The sequence below is a fragment of the Branchiostoma belcheri genome, unplaced genomic scaffold (genome assembly GCF_001625305.1).
Source record: "Branchiostoma belcheri isolate BF01 breed outbred unplaced genomic scaffold, Haploidv18h27 scaffold126, whole genome shotgun sequence".
Taxonomy (NCBI): domain Eukaryota; kingdom Metazoa; phylum Chordata; class Leptocardii; order Amphioxiformes; family Branchiostomatidae; genus Branchiostoma; species Branchiostoma belcheri.
Window position 1 is genome coordinate 39,288 of NW_017802669.1, and position 18,970 is coordinate 58,257.

The following is an 18,970-nucleotide window of genomic DNA, read 5'->3' on the forward strand; positions in this document are numbered from 1 at the left end:
AGCTGTCGGCTGTCTCCAAGCAGATGTAGGTGGGGGATTTCTAAACACAAAAGGTCCTATTACGGGGACATAACGACCTCCACGACTCTCATCTTTGAACTCAATCTTGGAGACCACGACAGTAATATGCCTATCAAATTTCATTAACTTCCATCCACACATACAAAAGATATCCTGCTCACAAGAAAAATTAACAAAATGCCCCCTGTAGCCACAACGAAACCCCCCACGAAGCTCAGTAACGAACTTAACCTTGGTCCCGACAATAGTAGGCACCACACCAAGAATTATAATCAACATTTTACAAATACTTGAGTTATTTTGCTAACAAGCCACAGACACAAAAGGTGAACTAACGTGACGCACGGACCCCCCACGAAGCCGAAACTTGTACTTGACTTTGGCCTCAAAAGCGGTAATATGCCTGCCAAAAATCATGGACGTCGAATCATGCCTTCCAGAGTTATATTGCAAAATCCGCAGTTCCCCACACTCCGGCGAGACAATTTCATAGTCCTTCTGACGAAGACAATGATATTACGACCTGATAACCGATGGAAAATGGAGGATTCTCACTGGTCGACGTCGCCCTGCTATATGATAATAAGTTTTAATTATGTGCATCGATAACTCAGCGTTTCCAAGGACAAGGTAATGGTAATACCATTGCGTTCCAGACGGTTCGTCCATACCACATCTCCCACAGAAGGAGTCCGAGGCTGTAGATGTCTGCACTCTTGTCGTAAAGCTGCCGATTCTTCACCTCTGGTGCTGCGTAGATCGCTGTGCCCGTCACTGTGCCGGTCACGTCCACTTCTCTCTTAGTCACACCGACGTCAGCCAGCTTCACAATGTCACCTGCAGTAACCTAAGGAGATGGGTACAGTACATACAACCTTACTACTGGAACCCGGTGGAGACATGTAACGTTACTGTTGATAACCTGTGAAGATTGACTAAGTACATGTAACGTTACTACTGATAACTTGGTAGTGTGGAAATTAGCTAAGCACACCTACATGGCCGTGAGTGTTGATAGCTTCCATTGTGGTTGTGTAGAGGCTGCAGTATTATTTGAAAGTAGTATAGCCGCATTGTGAACTTAAACAATCACACAAACGTGGCGTGACAACAGAATTACATACTGGTAGGAAATTGAAACTCTACTGCTGAAAAAATTACGGAGATAATTTTGCGGAAGTTAGTAGAGTTTGAATGTCCTATGAGTATTGTTTACCTGAATGCCTAACGTAACAAAATTATATGTTTGTTCAGAAAACTGACAGCACATTGATGAGCTTGAGGTCCCTGTGGATGTACCCTGCATCATGGATGGTCCTCAGGCCCTCACACAGCTGGACAGACTTGTCCTGGATGTACCGGAAAGCCTCTCGCTTCCTGATAGGGTCGTGTTCCCACCAAGTTGGGTTGTGTTCTCTACATAGGAACAGATTTCAACAAATCGTTCTTTAGTGAAGCAATAGATAGCTTTATTGCAAGTTATTGCCCGAAAAGAAGGCTAACTGCAAGCAGACGTTGACAGACAAGAGGGTTGGTATCACATTATATACTAAATGAAGGTCTACGCTCTACTAATCTAACTTTTTCTAATTAATCAGTAGTAACGCACGTATACGTGACAGACCTGTTCTTAGGTTTATGAACAAAAGACATTAGCAAGCAAGTTATCACTGGATTCTACATAATGAATAAGTCTTGCTACTGTTCTGATCCTTTTGGGCATCACCAAAGCCACTTGTACATGTCCACTATATATAGCTACATGTAGTAAGTAACTCTCATCCTTTTACAGCGTTCTCGTCCCTAAAGATACAATGCAATATTGGACAAACGCTACAAGTCTAACGTCATCGTCATCAAGGGCGGGGTGGTGGGGTCGTGTGACGTAGAGTGCTAGAATCAGAACCAAGAGGTCCTAGGTTCGAGTCCTGACATGCCACCGTTCTTGTGCCTTTGGGAAAGGCACTTAACACAACATTCCTCACTTAACTCAAGTGAAAGGTACTGTCCTGTATTTGTCCTTGCAGAGGTTGGTGGGGGTAGCGACAGAAAAAAAAATGGGGCATACTAGTATATGGAAAGGTAACGATCTTCCCCAGTGAATGCTGACCAACCTCTGCTCGTAGTCTAGAACTACTCTGCGTAGGTGCCGTCACCACGTGTTCTGAATTGTTGGAATAAGAAAAAGCAAAATGCCATAAATTGAAATTTTACCTTTGTCCCACGACTCTGTCCTCCAGTGTCCCTTCGCACAGTTCCATAACCAGCCCCAGTCTCAGACCGCCCCCCTCCCTCCTGCAGGCTGTGCCGTAGTACTCCACGATGTGTTCACCCCTCAGCTTCCTAGGGTAAGAAAAATAAACAGTACCTCCATGAGAAAAAAACATCGGTAAAACGATCATATATATCCTGAAGTCCCACGTCGTTTGGCACCCGTTTAGTCTTGTGAACACAAGTAGGTGTCAACTCATATCGTAACAATGAAAACATCATTACTTCGCAATGATTATGGACCATTACTTAGAATTTCAATTATAAGGACGAGTATTGGTACAGAATTCTATTCTACCTTAGGTTGTCTTCTTCTGCGAAGAAAGTTCCATGCGTTGTCCTTCGTGGTCAGAGCGTACGGCAGGACCCCGATCTTAAGCGCTGCCCGGACACGTGAACTGTCCCGCTGGACGTCTACCCGGTACACCTCCCCATACGACCCTCCACCGATCTTGTTCTGTGGGTCCTGCCAGCCGATGATGTTGTCCAAGTCAAACTCATACTCCCTCATTTCTGACAGGTCCACCATTGCCAGTCGGCCTAGCTGTAGGGTGATGTCGGATGCCTGCGGCTCGTACTTACTGACCAGATCTATCTGGTTCCTTGTCTCCGAGAAACGCTCTTCAACGAGGCGCTCTTCCACTTCTTTCACCCCCTGCAAATCCGATTCAAAAGCGCCGAGCAGCTGAAATGACTTGAGGAGATTATTCCTAGCTATCGCGAATACTTCTCCTTCTGTTGCCATGGCGGCAATAGCCATTTCAGACAGTCGCGATCGCTCTGTGTGCTCAAGGTCGCCCTTGAAGGCCGACATGATGCTGAGGTATGGTCCGTTTAGTCTGCGTACTGTTTGGTTGAGCCATTCAAACCAGGCGTTGGTCTGTCGTTTGCCTACAACATCCTCTACATTCAATTGGTGTCTCCGTCCTGTTACAGGCCTGATCTTTTCGTTGTGCTCATGGTTCACCCTCGCGACCATCGATTCGAGTTTAGCCCGAAACTGTGCATTGGCAACTCTTACCTTGTCCTTAAATGGTTGACACTTCTTCATCATATAGATTTCTATCGCCAAAGATAGCTCTGCTATAGCGTTGTCGTCCGTGGTAGCTTTGATGGGTACCGTAGAAAGATGTTTCCTCACTTCTTCCCCTCGCAAGAAGTCAGAGAAGACATCTGCTGCTTCTTCCGTGGCCGTTTTCAAGAATTTTCTCAGTTCTTGAAGGATGGGATCCACAGACTCGTCAAAATATGACAACGCAGATTGGGCTTCTGCGTACGCTTTGCGTTTCTCGCCCTCGTCGAGGTGTCCGAAGGCGTCATTCAGTTTCAGTCTGACGTATTTTAGCGCCTCTTCGAGAATGGCAACCATTCTCCTAGAGCAAGAGGAATACATGTACCAAGCATAAGGCCCCACCAATATAATTTGTTGGTTCACGGATTCGCCAGCTTCGTTTTCTTTTCAAATTTGCAAACAAAAAACATTTCAGGCTCTGAATCAACTCCAAAGTGCACTTTGGCCCTAACAGTTGAAGGAAGTCAATTCTCTTCAGATCTAGAGTTGTTGCACTTTTTCAATATGTCAAAGTAGTGGCAAAAGCCTGAAATTCATTGTTTGAATTACAAACCAGCCTGGTATGTTGGCTCCATGGCTCCATAGTATTTGGGGCTATCATATAATGCCCAGGCCTGCTTTTATTTTTTCGCCCTATCGCTTCATATTTTTCCAACAAAAATCCGAGAACCAACAAATAAAATTGGCATGAAAGTTCATCTGTGTTGGTACAAATCATTATGAAATAAAGACTGAACTTTAACTTATAACACTAGATATAGAATTGGGACTTACCCCAAATTTTCGGTTGACTCCATCAACCTTGTTCACGGAATGGACCCGTCTACTCTTGGAACGTGACGTCAGAGACACGTGACCGTAGTAGCGTGTCATACGTGCCAGATAACTTGTGTCGCCCCCCGTCTCTGTTCAGGGTAGGTCTGTGAGCTCTTATGTAGACTGCCTCTTTAACCCCTCTTGCAAAGAAGTCCGATTCAGAATCAAGGATTTTAACCCCTTTTAGAGATACTGAATGTCCCGGGGACTCAATGTTAATATGTTGTGAGACTTCTGAGTTTACAGAACTCGGACGTTGGTGTTCCAGGAATCTACATAAGAGCTCACAGACCTACCCTGAACAGAGACGGGGGGCGACACAAGTTATCTGGCACGTATGACCCGCTACTACGGTCACGTGTCTCTGACGTCACGTTCCAAGAGTAGACGGGTCCATTCCATGAACAAGGTTGATGGAGTCAACCGAAAATTTGGGGTAAGTTCCAATTCTATATCTAGTGTTGGAAGTTAAAGTTCAGTCTTTATTTCATACAATAAAATTGGTGTGGCCTAAGCTTAAGCTCGATGAATGTATACGCCGGATCAAACTTAGTACACAACTTTGTGACTTACACAACTAGTTCCAGTGACAAATCAGTACGTATACGTATACCAGAAATGACCAATCTAATATGAAAATATATACAGGACAGATATATAGGACAGATTTTATATTTTGGCTACTTCACTATAGATCATTACAATTGGTGAATTAGTTCATTACTCCGTGAAGGAGGTCAGGACCTCCGGACGGAGTGTTGTGAACGGCTGGTTTTTCGTGTTCGCAGTCAAAACACTGGGTTCTCTTTGTGTAATCGGCACGCAATTTTACACGCCGTCTGCGGGCATGCCCATGTTGATGCACGAATGTGTATTTTTGCCGTTGCTGCTTTCGTGGTCAATGTAATATTGCAGATGCACCCCTACAATTACGAGGCGAATTGGAATGGTCCAGAAAAACGCGTTGTTTGGAATAGCAGTGGGGGGTGGAACTTCATGCAGACGTGCGGAGGGTCGATAAGTGGTACCATAGATGTTCGCAGCCAAAACGCATTGTTCCGTACGTATCATTTCTGTGTAATTTAGCATGTGGTGTGCCATTATGCCCGTGGTGATGCACGTCTTTTCATTTTTACCCTAGCAGTTTTGATATTGGAGTAAATGCTTATTTTTTTAAACATCCCTACAATGTCGTTGAAATGGTTTTGCCCGGGTATCTGACCGGCGGCAGTAACACTCGCGCGTGCTGGCCGCAACTGTTGGACTTTGGCATGGCCAGTCGCGCTTAATAAGTAACAGGCACGGTAAGACGGTGGGGCTGTCTTTGTTACTAGTGACACGACCATGATAGATAATGATAGTCCGATCGTGAATGCAATGATTGTGTGTGTGTAATCAAAATGAACTTCGAACTTGAAGCACAGTATCTTTACACGCCCTGGGAGCAGTAATGGATTTGGGTCTTTTTATGTTTTATCATTGTGACGCGCCCTCATTGTATTAACCGTTGCCTTATGTCTGCACAGTAGGTCTGGCGTTGACGCTTGGGATTATTTTTGTTGCAAAATATAAAATTTCACGGAGGATTGTCGCCTATGGTTTCTTGTTATTTTTCCATATGAATGTAATAAACAGGTTACGTTTATTTCAAATTTGGCTGTTTATCTAGCTTTCATTATACTTTGCCCTTTACATGCAGCCATTTACAAATCAAATCAAATCAACTTTATTGCTCAACAACTGTAGCTGGTACAGTGTATGGCAAAGAAACAACAATGGTACATGCACAAACTAATACTAAAATATAATTCTAACGAGCTAGTTCATAATGATACTAAAGCTAATCTATTGTGTTTTCTCAGGAAGAGTATTATTACATTCTGTAATTCAGGGGATATATCAGCTATTTACAATATGGTGTTGCTTTTGTAGTGATTCAAATATGAATTTTCCAACGTACACTGACACGTTGCTTTATGAAATTAGAGCAAGATAGAATGAATCCTTGTAAAGAAAAGTGATTAAAAAGGTATCTAACCTGTACTGAGTAGATAGCTTTCGGTTAAGACTTCCCGGCAACAGTTCATAGATGCCGTCCAGAAGTTTGTTAAAGTCTGCAGACCGAATGCCACCCTTCACGGCTTCCTGTAAAACAGAAACGCATTCTGATCTAAACATGTGTTTCTATGCAAGTCACGTACACAGTTCAACTCGCTGACATTACCCTGTTGTAACAAACGGCTGTGCACGTGTGTGTGCATTTGTCGTATGCGTGCGCACGTGTGGTGTGTGTGTGTGCGCGCGCGCGTGTGTGTGTGTGTGCGTACGTGCGCGTGTGTGTGTGTGCGTGCGTGTGTGTTTGTGTGTGCGTGTTCATTTGTGTGTGTGCGTGTGTGTGCGTGTTCATTTGTGTGTGTGTGTGTGTGTGTGTGTGTGTTTGTGTGTGTGTGTGTGTGTGTTCATATGTGTGTGTGTGTGTGTGTGTGTGTGTGTGTGTGTGTGTGTTCTTGCGTGTATGTCTGTGTGGCGTGTGTGCAAACAGAGTGACATACGTGACAAAAATTAGTCTTGAAACAGTATATTATGTAGTTCACCTTTAGGAAACTCAATATTTTTTCCAGCGACAAATCGAGGTAGTTTACCATCTGTACGTGCGTCATTCCCAAGCCAAAATAAATTTAAAAAAAAACGAAATTGGCTTTCAATTCATCATACTTCTACGTATATCAGGTCAATGTTCTGTATGAACAATATGTGCAAGAAAAACAGTACTGATATACTGATAGGCACATGTACATGTAGCTAATAGCATTCTTAGACGTACATTTTTCGAGTGAATGAAAACCTGCGACTCGTCCAGCCCCTCCCACATCTCCCCTAGCTTACGAATGGTTTCATCTTTCACTTCTTGTCTCTCGTCTTTTTCCACCAGGTCCCACTTGTTGCAGACGAAGATGGCCTTCTTGGGGTCAAACTGTTCCAGCTCTGACCGGTCACCCTGGTCCCTACACTTCACCAGCAGACTTCCTAGCTGTACATGTTGTCAAACACAGTTCGGTGCATTAAATGCAAAGCCTAAGAATTTGTAGCCTGACAATAGAAGGTTTTAATAATTCCAGCTATCGTCAGTTATCTCCAAGCAATTATTGGGGAAGGGGGCATGGCAGTTTCTGACTGAGTCCAAGATCTTACCTCCAAAGATCTGCTTGTAAATCATACCATAAGGTCCCCATCATTGCTTAGCAATGATGGGGACCTTAGCTCTACATTAAAGCCCCAGCTCCCGTTTCATATAGGGACTTACGATTGATGATTGGTCCTGTAATCATATTGTTTTTCTCTGTTTCTTCTTCCATTGCAAACGCACAATGACCCGGACCAGACGTCTGTCACCATGGTAACTGGTGCTGTAGCAGACACCCTGTGGTGTTAGATTACATTGTGTTGCGAGTTGCAAGACAAAGTTGGATTGGTGTCACCTTAAATATGGATTTTAGTTCAGTAAGGATAAACACAGTTTGTTAGTCTACACCATGTGAAGGTAAACAATATACATGTACATTTGCTTTGCAGATGTTACCTTTCTAGTGTAGATACACATTTCCTACACATCTCAATGACAATACGCCAAAAAGCAGTTACTCAAGCAACTGGATATGATTTTGAAAACGTCAGACGTTTCAGGTAGCATTCACTAGCTTTCGTCAGTGAGTATTCACTAGCTTCAGTCACTGATGAAAGCTAGTGGATACTAGCTGAAACGTCTGACGTTTTCAAAATCATATCCAGTTGCTTGAGTATACTAGTAACTGCTTTTTGGCGTATCGTATTACCTGGATGTCTAACCTTCATCGACTCAATGACAATACTTTATGTTCTTTACTGCTACGAGGGTCTACTTCACTTTCACAGAACTGTTATGTCTTCGATGTAGTTCCAACCTTTATTTACTTTACACAAGTAGAGTCTTATAATTGATAGATCACAAACTTGTCTTGTTTATACTTATTTTTCTTTTACCCATTGTGTAATTATATATTTTGTCATTGTGTTTTACTCTCGTTTTATGTTTTTTAGTAGAAGGCGTCATTTAAGCAACTGTGCTTTTTGCACAGCATAAATATATGTGAATAAATTTCAAAGATTCCTACTTATACATATAACGTATCTTTTGTTGTGTCAATAAAGTTCAAATACTATTTTCTATATCTGCCCTAGTGGCTTACCCTGTCCTGCTGGACTCCGCCGGCCCTTGAGCTGTCAATGATGTAGATGAACGCAAAGGCTGATGGGATATATTTTGCTATGATGTCGTCCATCATCTCGCTCTCTCCAACTCCTGGGCTGTCGACGATAGTTACTCCTCCCTGGAGTATAGGATACAGAAAGGAGAAAGCTGTTGCCATGTGATTTCTAGGAATAGTTTATAACTTTTTAGAGGACTGTGATGTCATCCGTGGTTTTAGGGGTCACATACACGTACATACACGCATTCACACACACAGACACACACAACTACACACACATACACAAACATGCACACACGCACATACACACATACACGCGCGCGCGCGCGCGCACACACATATCGAAATACACATACATACACAAATACACACAAACACACACACACAAATATACACACAAACACAGACATACGCGCACACATACACACACACATACACACACGCACATACGCACATACACACGCACGCACACACACACACACGCACATACACACATATCGAAATACACATACACATACACATAAACATACACATAAACATACATACACACACACACATACATACAAACAAACAAACAAACACACACACACACACACACACACAAAGCCACACATGCACACAGAGATACACTTCGTAGCAACAATCATATTCACAGTCACCTTGAGAAAGGCAATTGGCCAGAAGATCTCAATTTTCGCTGCCGGAGGTAGGGTCTCCCTTTCTGTTCCCTTCAGATGGATGTGGCGAGTCAGCTGCTGCCGGCACTCTTCGGGGTCCTCACTCAGAGGTACTGTGATCATCTGTGACCCTGTGGCGGCGTCTGGTTCCCTGAGATGGACCAGTGCCTGTCTGGTCTCACCATACTTGACCTCACAGATGGTGGACGTGCTGCTCATGTGTGCTACAGGCAGGATGTCATCTCCCAGGAGCAGGTTCAGTAGGGTACTTTTCCAGCAGAAGTCTCTCCTGTCAAACATTAAAATAGATTACGATTCTTGTTGGCAAATGTGCAGATGTTGGCACATTGACGCACCAAATCCGTAGTGTGTTTTTGGCACACAGACCGATTAATTAGCCTGAGAGGCTCGGTGGGCGTCACTCCACCGTACAGGGAGGGAAGCGTGTAAAGTGCCTTTCCCAAGTCGCGATCGGGGCAAGTCCAACGCTCTAACCATTGCGCCATTGACGCCGACTGTCGCACATTACATTGGTGATAATGATGACTACATTATATATTGTGACAGTAGCAGTTACAATAACAGCAACATCACTGGTGCATGGTAAAACATTAACGTCACCAATGCTATCATTATAAATACCATTGCTATCATCGCGACCATTTCAAATATAGTATCCCTTGTATCGGCTTATCTCTTGTGCACTGTGTATTATTAATTGTTGTGCTTAATTTTGATATATGAAGCTTTGAACCATGCCCCAAAATATGTAACATTTACAAACAGAAGACTACAGAATCGGTGGTATTGATTTCCACAAATAGCAATTTTACACGAGGTTCTTTGAAATATTATTAATATAATGTTGAAAAGCACATCTCTACATTTTTCTCTGTTGTCGATATACTGGCTTACCTGCTACAAGTATTGGGCAGTCATCTTTGCTGAGGTGGTCTTCTACTTCGCTCAAGATGTCCATGACGTCTCGTTTAAAGTGCAGCGCGAGTTTTTCCCTCTCACTAGGGTCTAGGTTGGGCAAGTAGTCCGTGACGTCCTTGCATCGCTTCAGCAGGAGTTCCCGCTTGGCTTTGTAAGACGTCGCTATGTCCGCCATCTTCTCAGCAACCTCAACGATAGGACGCGAACTTGGTTATTCGGTATGCCGAACCAAGTCGCTATCGATAAATTCTGCACGCATATTATATACTGATATTTGTTAAGAGGGCCTGGTATATTACCTGCAATACGCAGTGTGAATAAAAAAAGTGTGAAAGGGGTTCATATTTGTTATGGATTAATAACCTGAAGAAATGTTGGATATGAAACTTCTCGTTCTTTCCGAGCATCAGATGAAATGATCACATCCCAAGGATAAAACTGGGCCTACGATCCCACACACTCACAAAGAAGTTCATTTGTCAAGCAACAAAACAACTGCCGCTTATACTAACATAACTTCATTTCTTATTATGTAATTACTGCTAATCCAAAACACTTTACAGGTGCAACTGCATGGGTAAAACCACTTGTATTTGCGGTGGTGTGCTTGTTGGTAGTAGCTTGCTGGCATAATGTATGGCGTAATGTTTAACGTATCTATCGGTGGCACGTCAATATCAATGTATCAAGAAGTCAGAAGGTTTGATTGGTACATAAATAATATACTATAGTGTATATGAGGGATATATATATCACCTTCCACGTACGCTGTAATGTGTCATTTGTGTACGCAAGCTTTCTGCGATTCAGGGAGTTTTTCCCTACTTTTTGGTGTCACGAATAAGGAAAGTATATTAATCCGAACGGTTGGAACCTGGTAACGTTAACCCTTCCAAGTTATTTTGTTCACTTACTCAGGCTTTACACTTGCTTGTAAATCTCTCTACTATTGAGTACTAACCTGTTCAGGACTGGTTGCTTTTTCTGCTTCTTCTTTCATCTGCTTGATCTTTTCTTTGAGGGCTGTTTTGGCCTCGGTCGGTTCCAGATCTTCTCCGTCCACGCCGAAGTCATCGAGGAGTCTGTAAACTTCCCTTGTCTTCATGGCGTCTATGTCTGCTTCTGTGATGTCTTTGGTCATACTGCAGTGTTATCTGTATCTGAATATGTGACGTGCAGATTCCATTCAGTTATAATTACCTTTGACAGACTGTTATGTTTTCGGAAGCGTTTGTGTGTATTTGTGTATGTATGAATGTGTGCGTATGTATTATACATATGTGTTTGTGTGGTAGGTAGGCACATAATTATGTATACGTAGGTGGGTCTTGATAAGACCCCGAAATGGTTGAATTTTTGCCTTTGGCTGCTTGTTGTGTTACTGCAGTGGAATTTACGATTTTGCGTGATCTGGACATGCTAGGGTCACGAATTCTGGAAGGTAGATAGCTCTTGAGCACGGAAAGAAGTGACGTTAGTTTATGTCACCTAGCATTTTGTTCAGGGACTGCAGGGACGTTTGTTTAAACATTCTCTAGTGCCGATTGTCGTGATTTTAGTACATTAAAAGTAGGTGATCATAAGGAAAGAGACGTTTGCATACATGTGTGTGATAGGTAGGCCCTGATTCGTTACTGATAGTAACCAATCAGTGAGGAACTATTGTTAGCATAGTTGAGCTTGGAAGTGACAATTGCTAGATGTAAATCAGTTCGTGACCCATGACTCAGGTACGTGTACATTTACATGTATATAATTGTAACTCTTTATAGATTTGTATATTGTATACGTACAACTTGTAGTATCTCATCTGCACTATGGTAACTCTCTCTGTAACTAAGTGTTAAACTCCCTGTGAACCATTAGACCATATAACAGTTGAGTAAACATATGGATCAATAAACACGGCTTCACAGAAGTAATCGGATTGTTTGTATCTCCGTTTATACATGTTGTAAGGCCACGCCGACTTAATTTTATGGATGACATTCTCTGAAGACCCCAAATTAGTGCGCGCGGGCGAATAATAAAAAAAAAAAAAAACTCTGGCCAAAAATTAAAATGCTACTAAATCACGGGAATACAAAGCTGTCATTGTGAAATTGAGACAGTACAAAGCGATGTATATGGCACTTGTTGACTTTTTGCGGAATTTATGAATCTCCACTGTACGATTGTACTAAGTTCTTGAGTCTTGGAGCTTCGGCATACCCTGGGTGCCATCCTCCAGAGTTACCACCGGCTCCGTATTGTCGCTAACTATCATGGACTACCCAAGCTTAGAGCCAGGCCAGGGCCTCGGAGGACGAGGAGAACAGGCGAAAATCAATGCGCGCGTGGATGTCATCCATAAAATTAAGTCGGTGTATATAGACGCCAATATACCAAACACCCCTACACCTAAATTCATTACACTATAATGTATTGCCCTTCCCATTATAAGGCTGGAAAAGATATAAAGGAGTAAATATCGCATCAATCTCTAACAATAGCTACAGTAAATCACCTCTCAAAAACATAGCACCAAGTCCAAACAGTACAGGGGTCATGCGCCACTTGATGTCAATAATGGTTGTATTGTCTATTGTTCAGTAGCGCAAAGGTCGCCATAGTGTACATAATTTACATGTATGGCTGCATGTTGGCTATATATAATCATAGCAATGATACTCTCGAAGAACATTGCAGATATGTACCGGTTTGAGATCCAAAGGATCGCTATATATATCGGTACGGTATGGAGAATTGAAGGCGAGTTTGCAAGTCTAACACTATGTGATGTAAAAGGAAGTAACCGAAACTAAGAAATTCTGACAGGCTAACTGTTGTTGGTTGGGTCATTTAAGTAACTTAAGGTAGAATTATAGGTGCACACGATTTTATACGTGCAGCATAGGGTGCGGTGCCTTGTCGTCGCACTTCTTAATTACGGGCGGTTTTTAAAAGTTTAGTTGTCAACGTACTGATCTAAATGCAGGTCTCAATATGGCGATCCTACGTTTGTACATAACGTGTAACGTACCTTTTTTTACCTGTTTATCTTTACCTGAAAAGTTGTCATGATTTCTGCAGGTAAACACAACGGTTTCCTCACCTTCTTCCGCTTCAAATTTTAGCTGACGTTCAGTACAGCAAACAGCAAGTTTCAGGCTTCTTGATTCCTATCTACCGTCGGAGGACAGTCCCCGAGTATCGCCCACCGTTCGCTAGTTTCGGTGGGATAGAGCTTAGCAACATGGCGGCTTGTAAGTGACCTTTGAACTTGGCCATCAGACGTGCACCTGACTTCTTCCCACTTGCAGGTGCATTGTGCAAACTTACTTACTATTTTACGACATTTTAGGGGCAAAATTTATGGAAGTCTGATATGGTATGCACGTTTGGGAAATACCCGCGTAAATTATACTAGACCACACCAAGTAATTTTTATGGATGACGACCCTAAATCTAATGCGAGAGCGCGAAAAAAAAAGAAGTGCCAAATAAAGCAAGATGCCTAGATTTGAAATGTACTAAGGGACGACAAATGTTAGAACACAGATTGAATGAGATATGATCTAGTGTAACAACCAACAAGTATTTTATTCGTCATGATAACAGCAGTTATCAGAGGAACAGCATTTGTCGTACGCGTCCTGTTCTGTTTCTTTCCTTTCATCACATCTTCCCTTATTCCACTGTCGTGAGTCATTAGCGACCAGCCCGCACCCACATGCTACGCCATTCGTCGCAGTCCCACCCACGCATGTACTTGGTGACTTGCTGGACGTTCTCGTATTCGGCATAGAACTGCGCCAAGTTATCATCAAAGCTCTGCCACGTCGGCTGCAGCATAAGCTCACACAGTCTGTCGTACACGTCGGCTGCCATCTGTCCGTCCAACTTTGGGAGCAAGTTCTCCGTCCATGCCTTCTTGACGTGGAACCAGCACAAGAGAAGGCGGCATTTGGTCTGAGTTCCATCTTCCCAGGACAAGGGGTCGTTCTGTACAGCCCGCTCAATCGCCCTCTTTTCAGTAAGAGATTTGTCAATAATGATGGCGTTCGGTCGTGTCGTCATTCTTTGCAGGACAGCTTCGAACCCGAGTCGGACCCCTGTCTCCTCATGGTTGGTCTTTACGTCATTTGACGTTATCAAGTAGAAGATTGGCAGTCCCTGGCGGTTTTGATTTGGCACTACTGCGCTGAAGACAGGTAAGCCGTAAGAATTCAGACCGAATGTGGAGTCTACCGTCCAGACGCTGTTTGGGCTGAAGCGTTCCGCCATCTGCCGTTGCCATTCTGTCTGGAGAACTAGGACAAATGGTCTCTTGTCGGGGTCTTCATTGTCAGGGTCGTATTCTTGAAAGAAAATACATACGCCCTGGTCTCGGAGACGCTGTGCCTTGGCGTAGGTGCCGACCCAGTCATCCTGATGTACCCTCTTGCTACAGCGTATTTCATACTGAAGCTGAGACAGTTCTTTCCTTGTCAGAGTTGTCCTCCAGCGGCCGTTGTTAATGTTTACAATAGACACGGACTGTTGCATGGACTGGAGCATGTTGGAGGTTTGCTGTGCCGTCATACCTACACCGAGACAGTCAGTGGCCATCTGTTTCACAGTCTCATGTACGGGTAGGTAGCAGCTGTCCTCCTCTGAGCCAGGGGTGTGGTTACAATGGTGTGGAAAGAGGCGAACTTGTAGTGGCTGGCTCTCTTCGTCCGGGGTAAAAATCTTCACGCGGAAGGAACATCCAACTGCACTGCTCTTTTTCCTTCGCCGTTTGCTCAGCCGTTTTCTTCTTGGGATGCCGGCCCTGTGGCACGCAAACGTCTTCATGGTGCCAAGTAGACTGACCTCTTTGTTGTCGCCAATACTAGTAGTCATACTGACCGTAGTCTTTTCCACCTTCATGACCTTCAGATGTACATTGTGAGTGTCCGATAGGTTTTCAATGTGTTGTTCTAAGGTGTCCCGGGATATGATGCTGTTTTGGTAGTCATGGCGAGTGACGGCACGAGGTCTCTTGTTGATCTGGATTCCTGCATCAGGATCTCTTGCAGAGATGTCCATCTCTTCGAAAAGATCGTAGGTTTCTGCTTCCGAATCCTCGCTGTTACTGTCACTCTGGTCTGGAAATCCCTCAAAGTCGTCCTGTTCGTCATCAGACACGGTCTCGACATTGTTGTTAGCGCCTGTGGTTGTCTGAGATGTTTGTGGTTCTTCCGCCGTCACGCCCACCTTGCAAGAACAAGTGTCCAGCTGATGTTGGAAGCTCTCTCTTGTGAGTCCAAACTTCTTGACGTTTGTTTGGTACACTGAAGATATCTGAAACAACGGTGGATCTTACTTCAAACAATATCCACTAATAAGTTTTAATTATAGCTTTAATTACAAAATTATTACCGAAGGCATGTACCGGGTTGAAGAAGTAAAGTAAAGCAATTGAGAACACACAACTACTGTCTTATCAATTTATATAATACTACTTCCTTTGCTATTGTGGGGTTTGGCTTCTTTTTTGAAGGTAGTGAATAATGTATAGTTCCACATTCTGCATAATAAGTAGGTTTTGTGATCTCAGTAGAACGTAGTTTTTTTTGTGTGGAATTCCAGATTGGAAAAGGATGGGGAAATTGAACTGTTTGAAATAATCTGTTTCTGTCGGTTTCACGGTAAATACACTGACTAATAAAATGTGTCGATTTTCTAATGCATTTGTTTGGGCAATATTCAGATACTACTAGTTGTATGATTTCTGTATGGCCTATCAGTTTGTAAACGGAAACTAATGACAACTCTGTTTTTACAGATGCGTGCTAGTTTTAAAAAAAAACTCTCCAAAATCGTGTTTGAAGTTCAGTTACTAAAAGAATCATTAGCACGTATTCCTCTCGAAAGTACTTTGTTACAATGATATTCTTAGGCTATGAATAAATTATCGTGCTTACACATGTTAGAAATACTAGTATCATGGAGGTAGTCTACCTCCATGCTAGTATTGAGAGTGAGCCGCGAACGACAGGAGTATTAGTGTTTTTGTATTACATGTAATGAAGCAAGGTAAAGTAAACTTCTCCGAACATCGCACAGTTATATTGGAAGTGGTTTTTGATATTGCATGAAGATGTCACAGATGAAATAGATCAAATGAAACCGATTGACCGGTGCTATGCACGGCGCGTAATTTACACCAACTACATTATGCATAACAAAAGGCAAAAGGAGGTCCTATTTTCATGAAAAGAACCTTATTGGGAACAGTAACAATACATACATTGCAATTTTTTGTGGCATTAACTGTCTGTACAGCACAGTTTTTATCTTTTTTTGTTGTTTCATATATTTCAAGTTCATTAAAGTGCGCAAAATACGTCACTATTCTCAACTGTGTATCAAGCCCTCGGACGAGACACTATTTAGGACACACTTTTGGACCGTTCTCCTGGCGAATACATATGAATGATTTCTGTTTTGAAAATGACAACAACATATATTAACAACAGAGTCCTCGCGTGGAAATTATGATAAAGCACACGTATACGCATATCGGTGACTACATGTACAAAACATTGGATCTATATTTCAAACATAATTATTGGTTTCAGAGAAGATTTTTGTCAAATAATCATAATTATCGAACAGAATGTCTTACACAACAAGTTTTTTTCTTACCGATTTCCAAGTTTCCCGCCATGATCTGTGAATCGAAAAAGCGACGCTGGCCGACTCTGGATCCGTTGTTAGGTGGCTCTCTCGGAAAATGCGTTCAAGATCTTCTCTCCGAGGAATTCGATGACTGGGTTCCTCACACTGCGCCACAAAATCCTCACTCAGGACGAGTTTGGACTTGATTTCCCTCCATTTTTGTACCCGGCCCGTCTTCGAGCGCTTGGTCTTGATAGGAAATGTTGGGTCTGCTTCGCAAATCTCTGTCTCGCTAGGATCCGTTCCGTCCCGTAGTGATCGCTCCATTAGCGCTAGTGCAGCGCCATTGAATGTGTAAAACTTCATTTCTACAGTCCCACTTAGATTCGTTCATCAAAGTAGATTTTACACACTGAAGTACTGAACTGAAGTGTAAACAAGCAAGTTAACTTGTGCAAAACGTGGCGCTTGGGTTGAGTTCATGGAATTTACATGAAACAAGGTGCTAATAGCCGACTCGCCGGCCGTCATTGGTTATAATAGCCGCGCTAGTCGGTGACCTGCCAGCAGCCCTCTGATTGGTCCCCGCTAGAAATCTACTGGATGTCATATAGTGTACACGGGGGGGGGGGGCAGGAGGATTGGAGGCCAAAATCAAAAAAATATGCGCGCGCGGACGTCGTCCATAAAACTTACTTGATGTGGCCCCACAAAGCAAAGAATATTAAGAATATCCCTGTCGTAGCCCATTTGGTGCGGAACTTGGACACTTTCCCCGACTTTAAGGACAAGGCAGCTGTACTGCTGTTATCCAACATAAGTTTAATGTTCTAGCAACAGTAATAAGAATTTCATGTCGTTGGGTTTATCAAATTGACAAGGTTTCCAATAGACGATGGTTTCGAACAACAGGTCAGTCATTTTCCAAGTGCACATTTAGATTATGTGCACCAGTCCTATACGCTACACCTTGTACCACACGCCGCACAAGACCTTCTCATGGCCCGTGTCGGTGTAGCTACCACTTTTACCAACTGTATCACATGTACCACACAAGAGGGCTGCCTTCCCATATCGTTATAAATAACGTTACCACTTCTACCGTAAAAGTTTATCCTTTTCGTGCTTAATGTGCTGACTTGCCTCGACCCTAATGAGACTATGTCTATGGAAGACTCGTCTGCCGATAAAGATCTAATGCCACTTTATTTGGTCTTTAGACGTAAGACTCTTGCCATGGCATGGAGGCCAAGTCGTGGAAATCAACAACATCCCCTCCACAGTTCCAATGCCTTCACAAAATCCCAAAATAGCTCTCGGAAATCTGAAACCTACAATATCTTGTTGACTTGTTCCCACTTGAAACAGTAAAAAAAAAGAAAATAACAATAAAAAAGATCATACAAGTAAATGCAAGGAGTGGAAGGGGCACTTTATTTGAAATGACAGGCTTACAAAAATGATATAACCTACTGCAATTATGATGATGATGAATTATTGTACAGATGGAGTTTGCAGTATTTTATACTTCCCAGCTTACTCGTGTTCTATATATTTATAGAAATTAACCTTCTTGCTCCTGAAGTAGCAGTTTGGCAACAGATTTGTATTAGTCACAGGTTAAGGTAGCAGGGAGAAGGTTAACAACTGCTGTGTATAATCCACCACAGGCGGTATAACAAATTATACACAAGGCTTCATTTTGAGTTAACAAACTTTATAAGACATCGTGTATTTGCAGGGAAGTAGTAGTGTCTATTAGGGCTGTTTACTGGTACATGTATACAGTACAGTAAAAATCTATTAGGTACAGGTCCAATATATCAAATCAATAAGTATCAGTACATACCCATATGACACAGAGGAGGTGGCATCTAGAAGGAGCAACTAATATGCAAGAGATCTTGCAAGTACAGATATTGTATGCAACAAGAAACAGTCCACATGGTTCTGTTTTGTTTGAATATGGCATAAGGCTGCCTATTTCTGTCCTGTTTTATCTGAATAAAGATTCTGTACGTCCAACCTACATGTATTGTTGTTTTAACTGTTAATATGGATGTTCTGAAGAACATAATTACAAGTATGTTAATTTGTCAAATTGTTCAGGTACTGGGTACCAGTCTAAACCATAATTTCCAAGCATATCTTTAATTAACCCGTCCTGCTGGCATTCCTGGCACAATATTTTTCGATAATTTCATGTCTTAATTAGATCATAGACCCGCAAATTTTTTTGCCCTGCAGTGGCATAGTTACTTCCGCATTCGTTGCGTTTCGCTGCAGTGTGATGCGTTGCA

The 18,970-nt window shown here is 42.7% G+C and overlaps 2 protein-coding genes across 2 annotated transcripts in view; both read right to left on the bottom strand.

The window, feature by feature from the left end:
- LOC109463467 (dual serine/threonine and tyrosine protein kinase-like) overlaps positions 1–11,199 on the bottom strand; it is a 14,059-nt gene extending 2,860 nt beyond the window's left edge. Inside the window, 11 exon segments of the mRNA XM_019760295.1 lie at positions 665–868; positions 1,284–1,437; positions 2,236–2,364; positions 2,591–2,610; positions 2,612–3,665; positions 6,219–6,325; positions 7,005–7,211; positions 8,407–8,547; positions 9,087–9,390; positions 10,016–10,230; positions 11,005–11,199. Coding sequence (XP_019615854.1) covers positions 665–868; positions 1,284–1,437; positions 2,236–2,364; positions 2,591–2,610; positions 2,612–3,665; positions 6,219–6,325; positions 7,005–7,211; positions 8,407–8,547; positions 9,087–9,390; positions 10,016–10,230; positions 11,005–11,184 — 2,715 coding nt within the window. The 5' untranslated portion in view covers positions 11,185–11,199.
- A 2,534-nt stretch (positions 11,200–13,733) lies between these two features.
- LOC109463423 lies at positions 13,734–17,288 on the bottom strand. Its single transcript, XM_019760241.1, has 2 exons — positions 16,698–17,288; positions 13,734–15,350 (listed from the first exon to the last, which is right to left on the bottom strand). The coding sequence occupies exons 1-2, from the start codon at positions 17,034–17,036 to the stop codon at positions 13,734–13,736; spliced, it is 1,956 nt and encodes a 651-aa protein (XP_019615800.1). The 5' UTR covers positions 17,037–17,288.
- Positions 17,289–18,970: the final 1,682 nt, after the last annotated feature.

Bases quoted from the DNA above. Each gene is read 5' to 3' on its own strand.
- LOC109463423 (XM_019760241.1), bottom strand. From the start codon at position 17,036: ATGAAGTTTTACACATTCAATGGCGCTGCACTAGCGCTAATGGAGCGA. The intron at 15,351-16,697 runs GTAAGAAAAAAA...CCGTTGTTTCAG, and splicing joins GGCGGGAAACTTGGAAATCG to ATATCTTCAGTGTACCAAAC.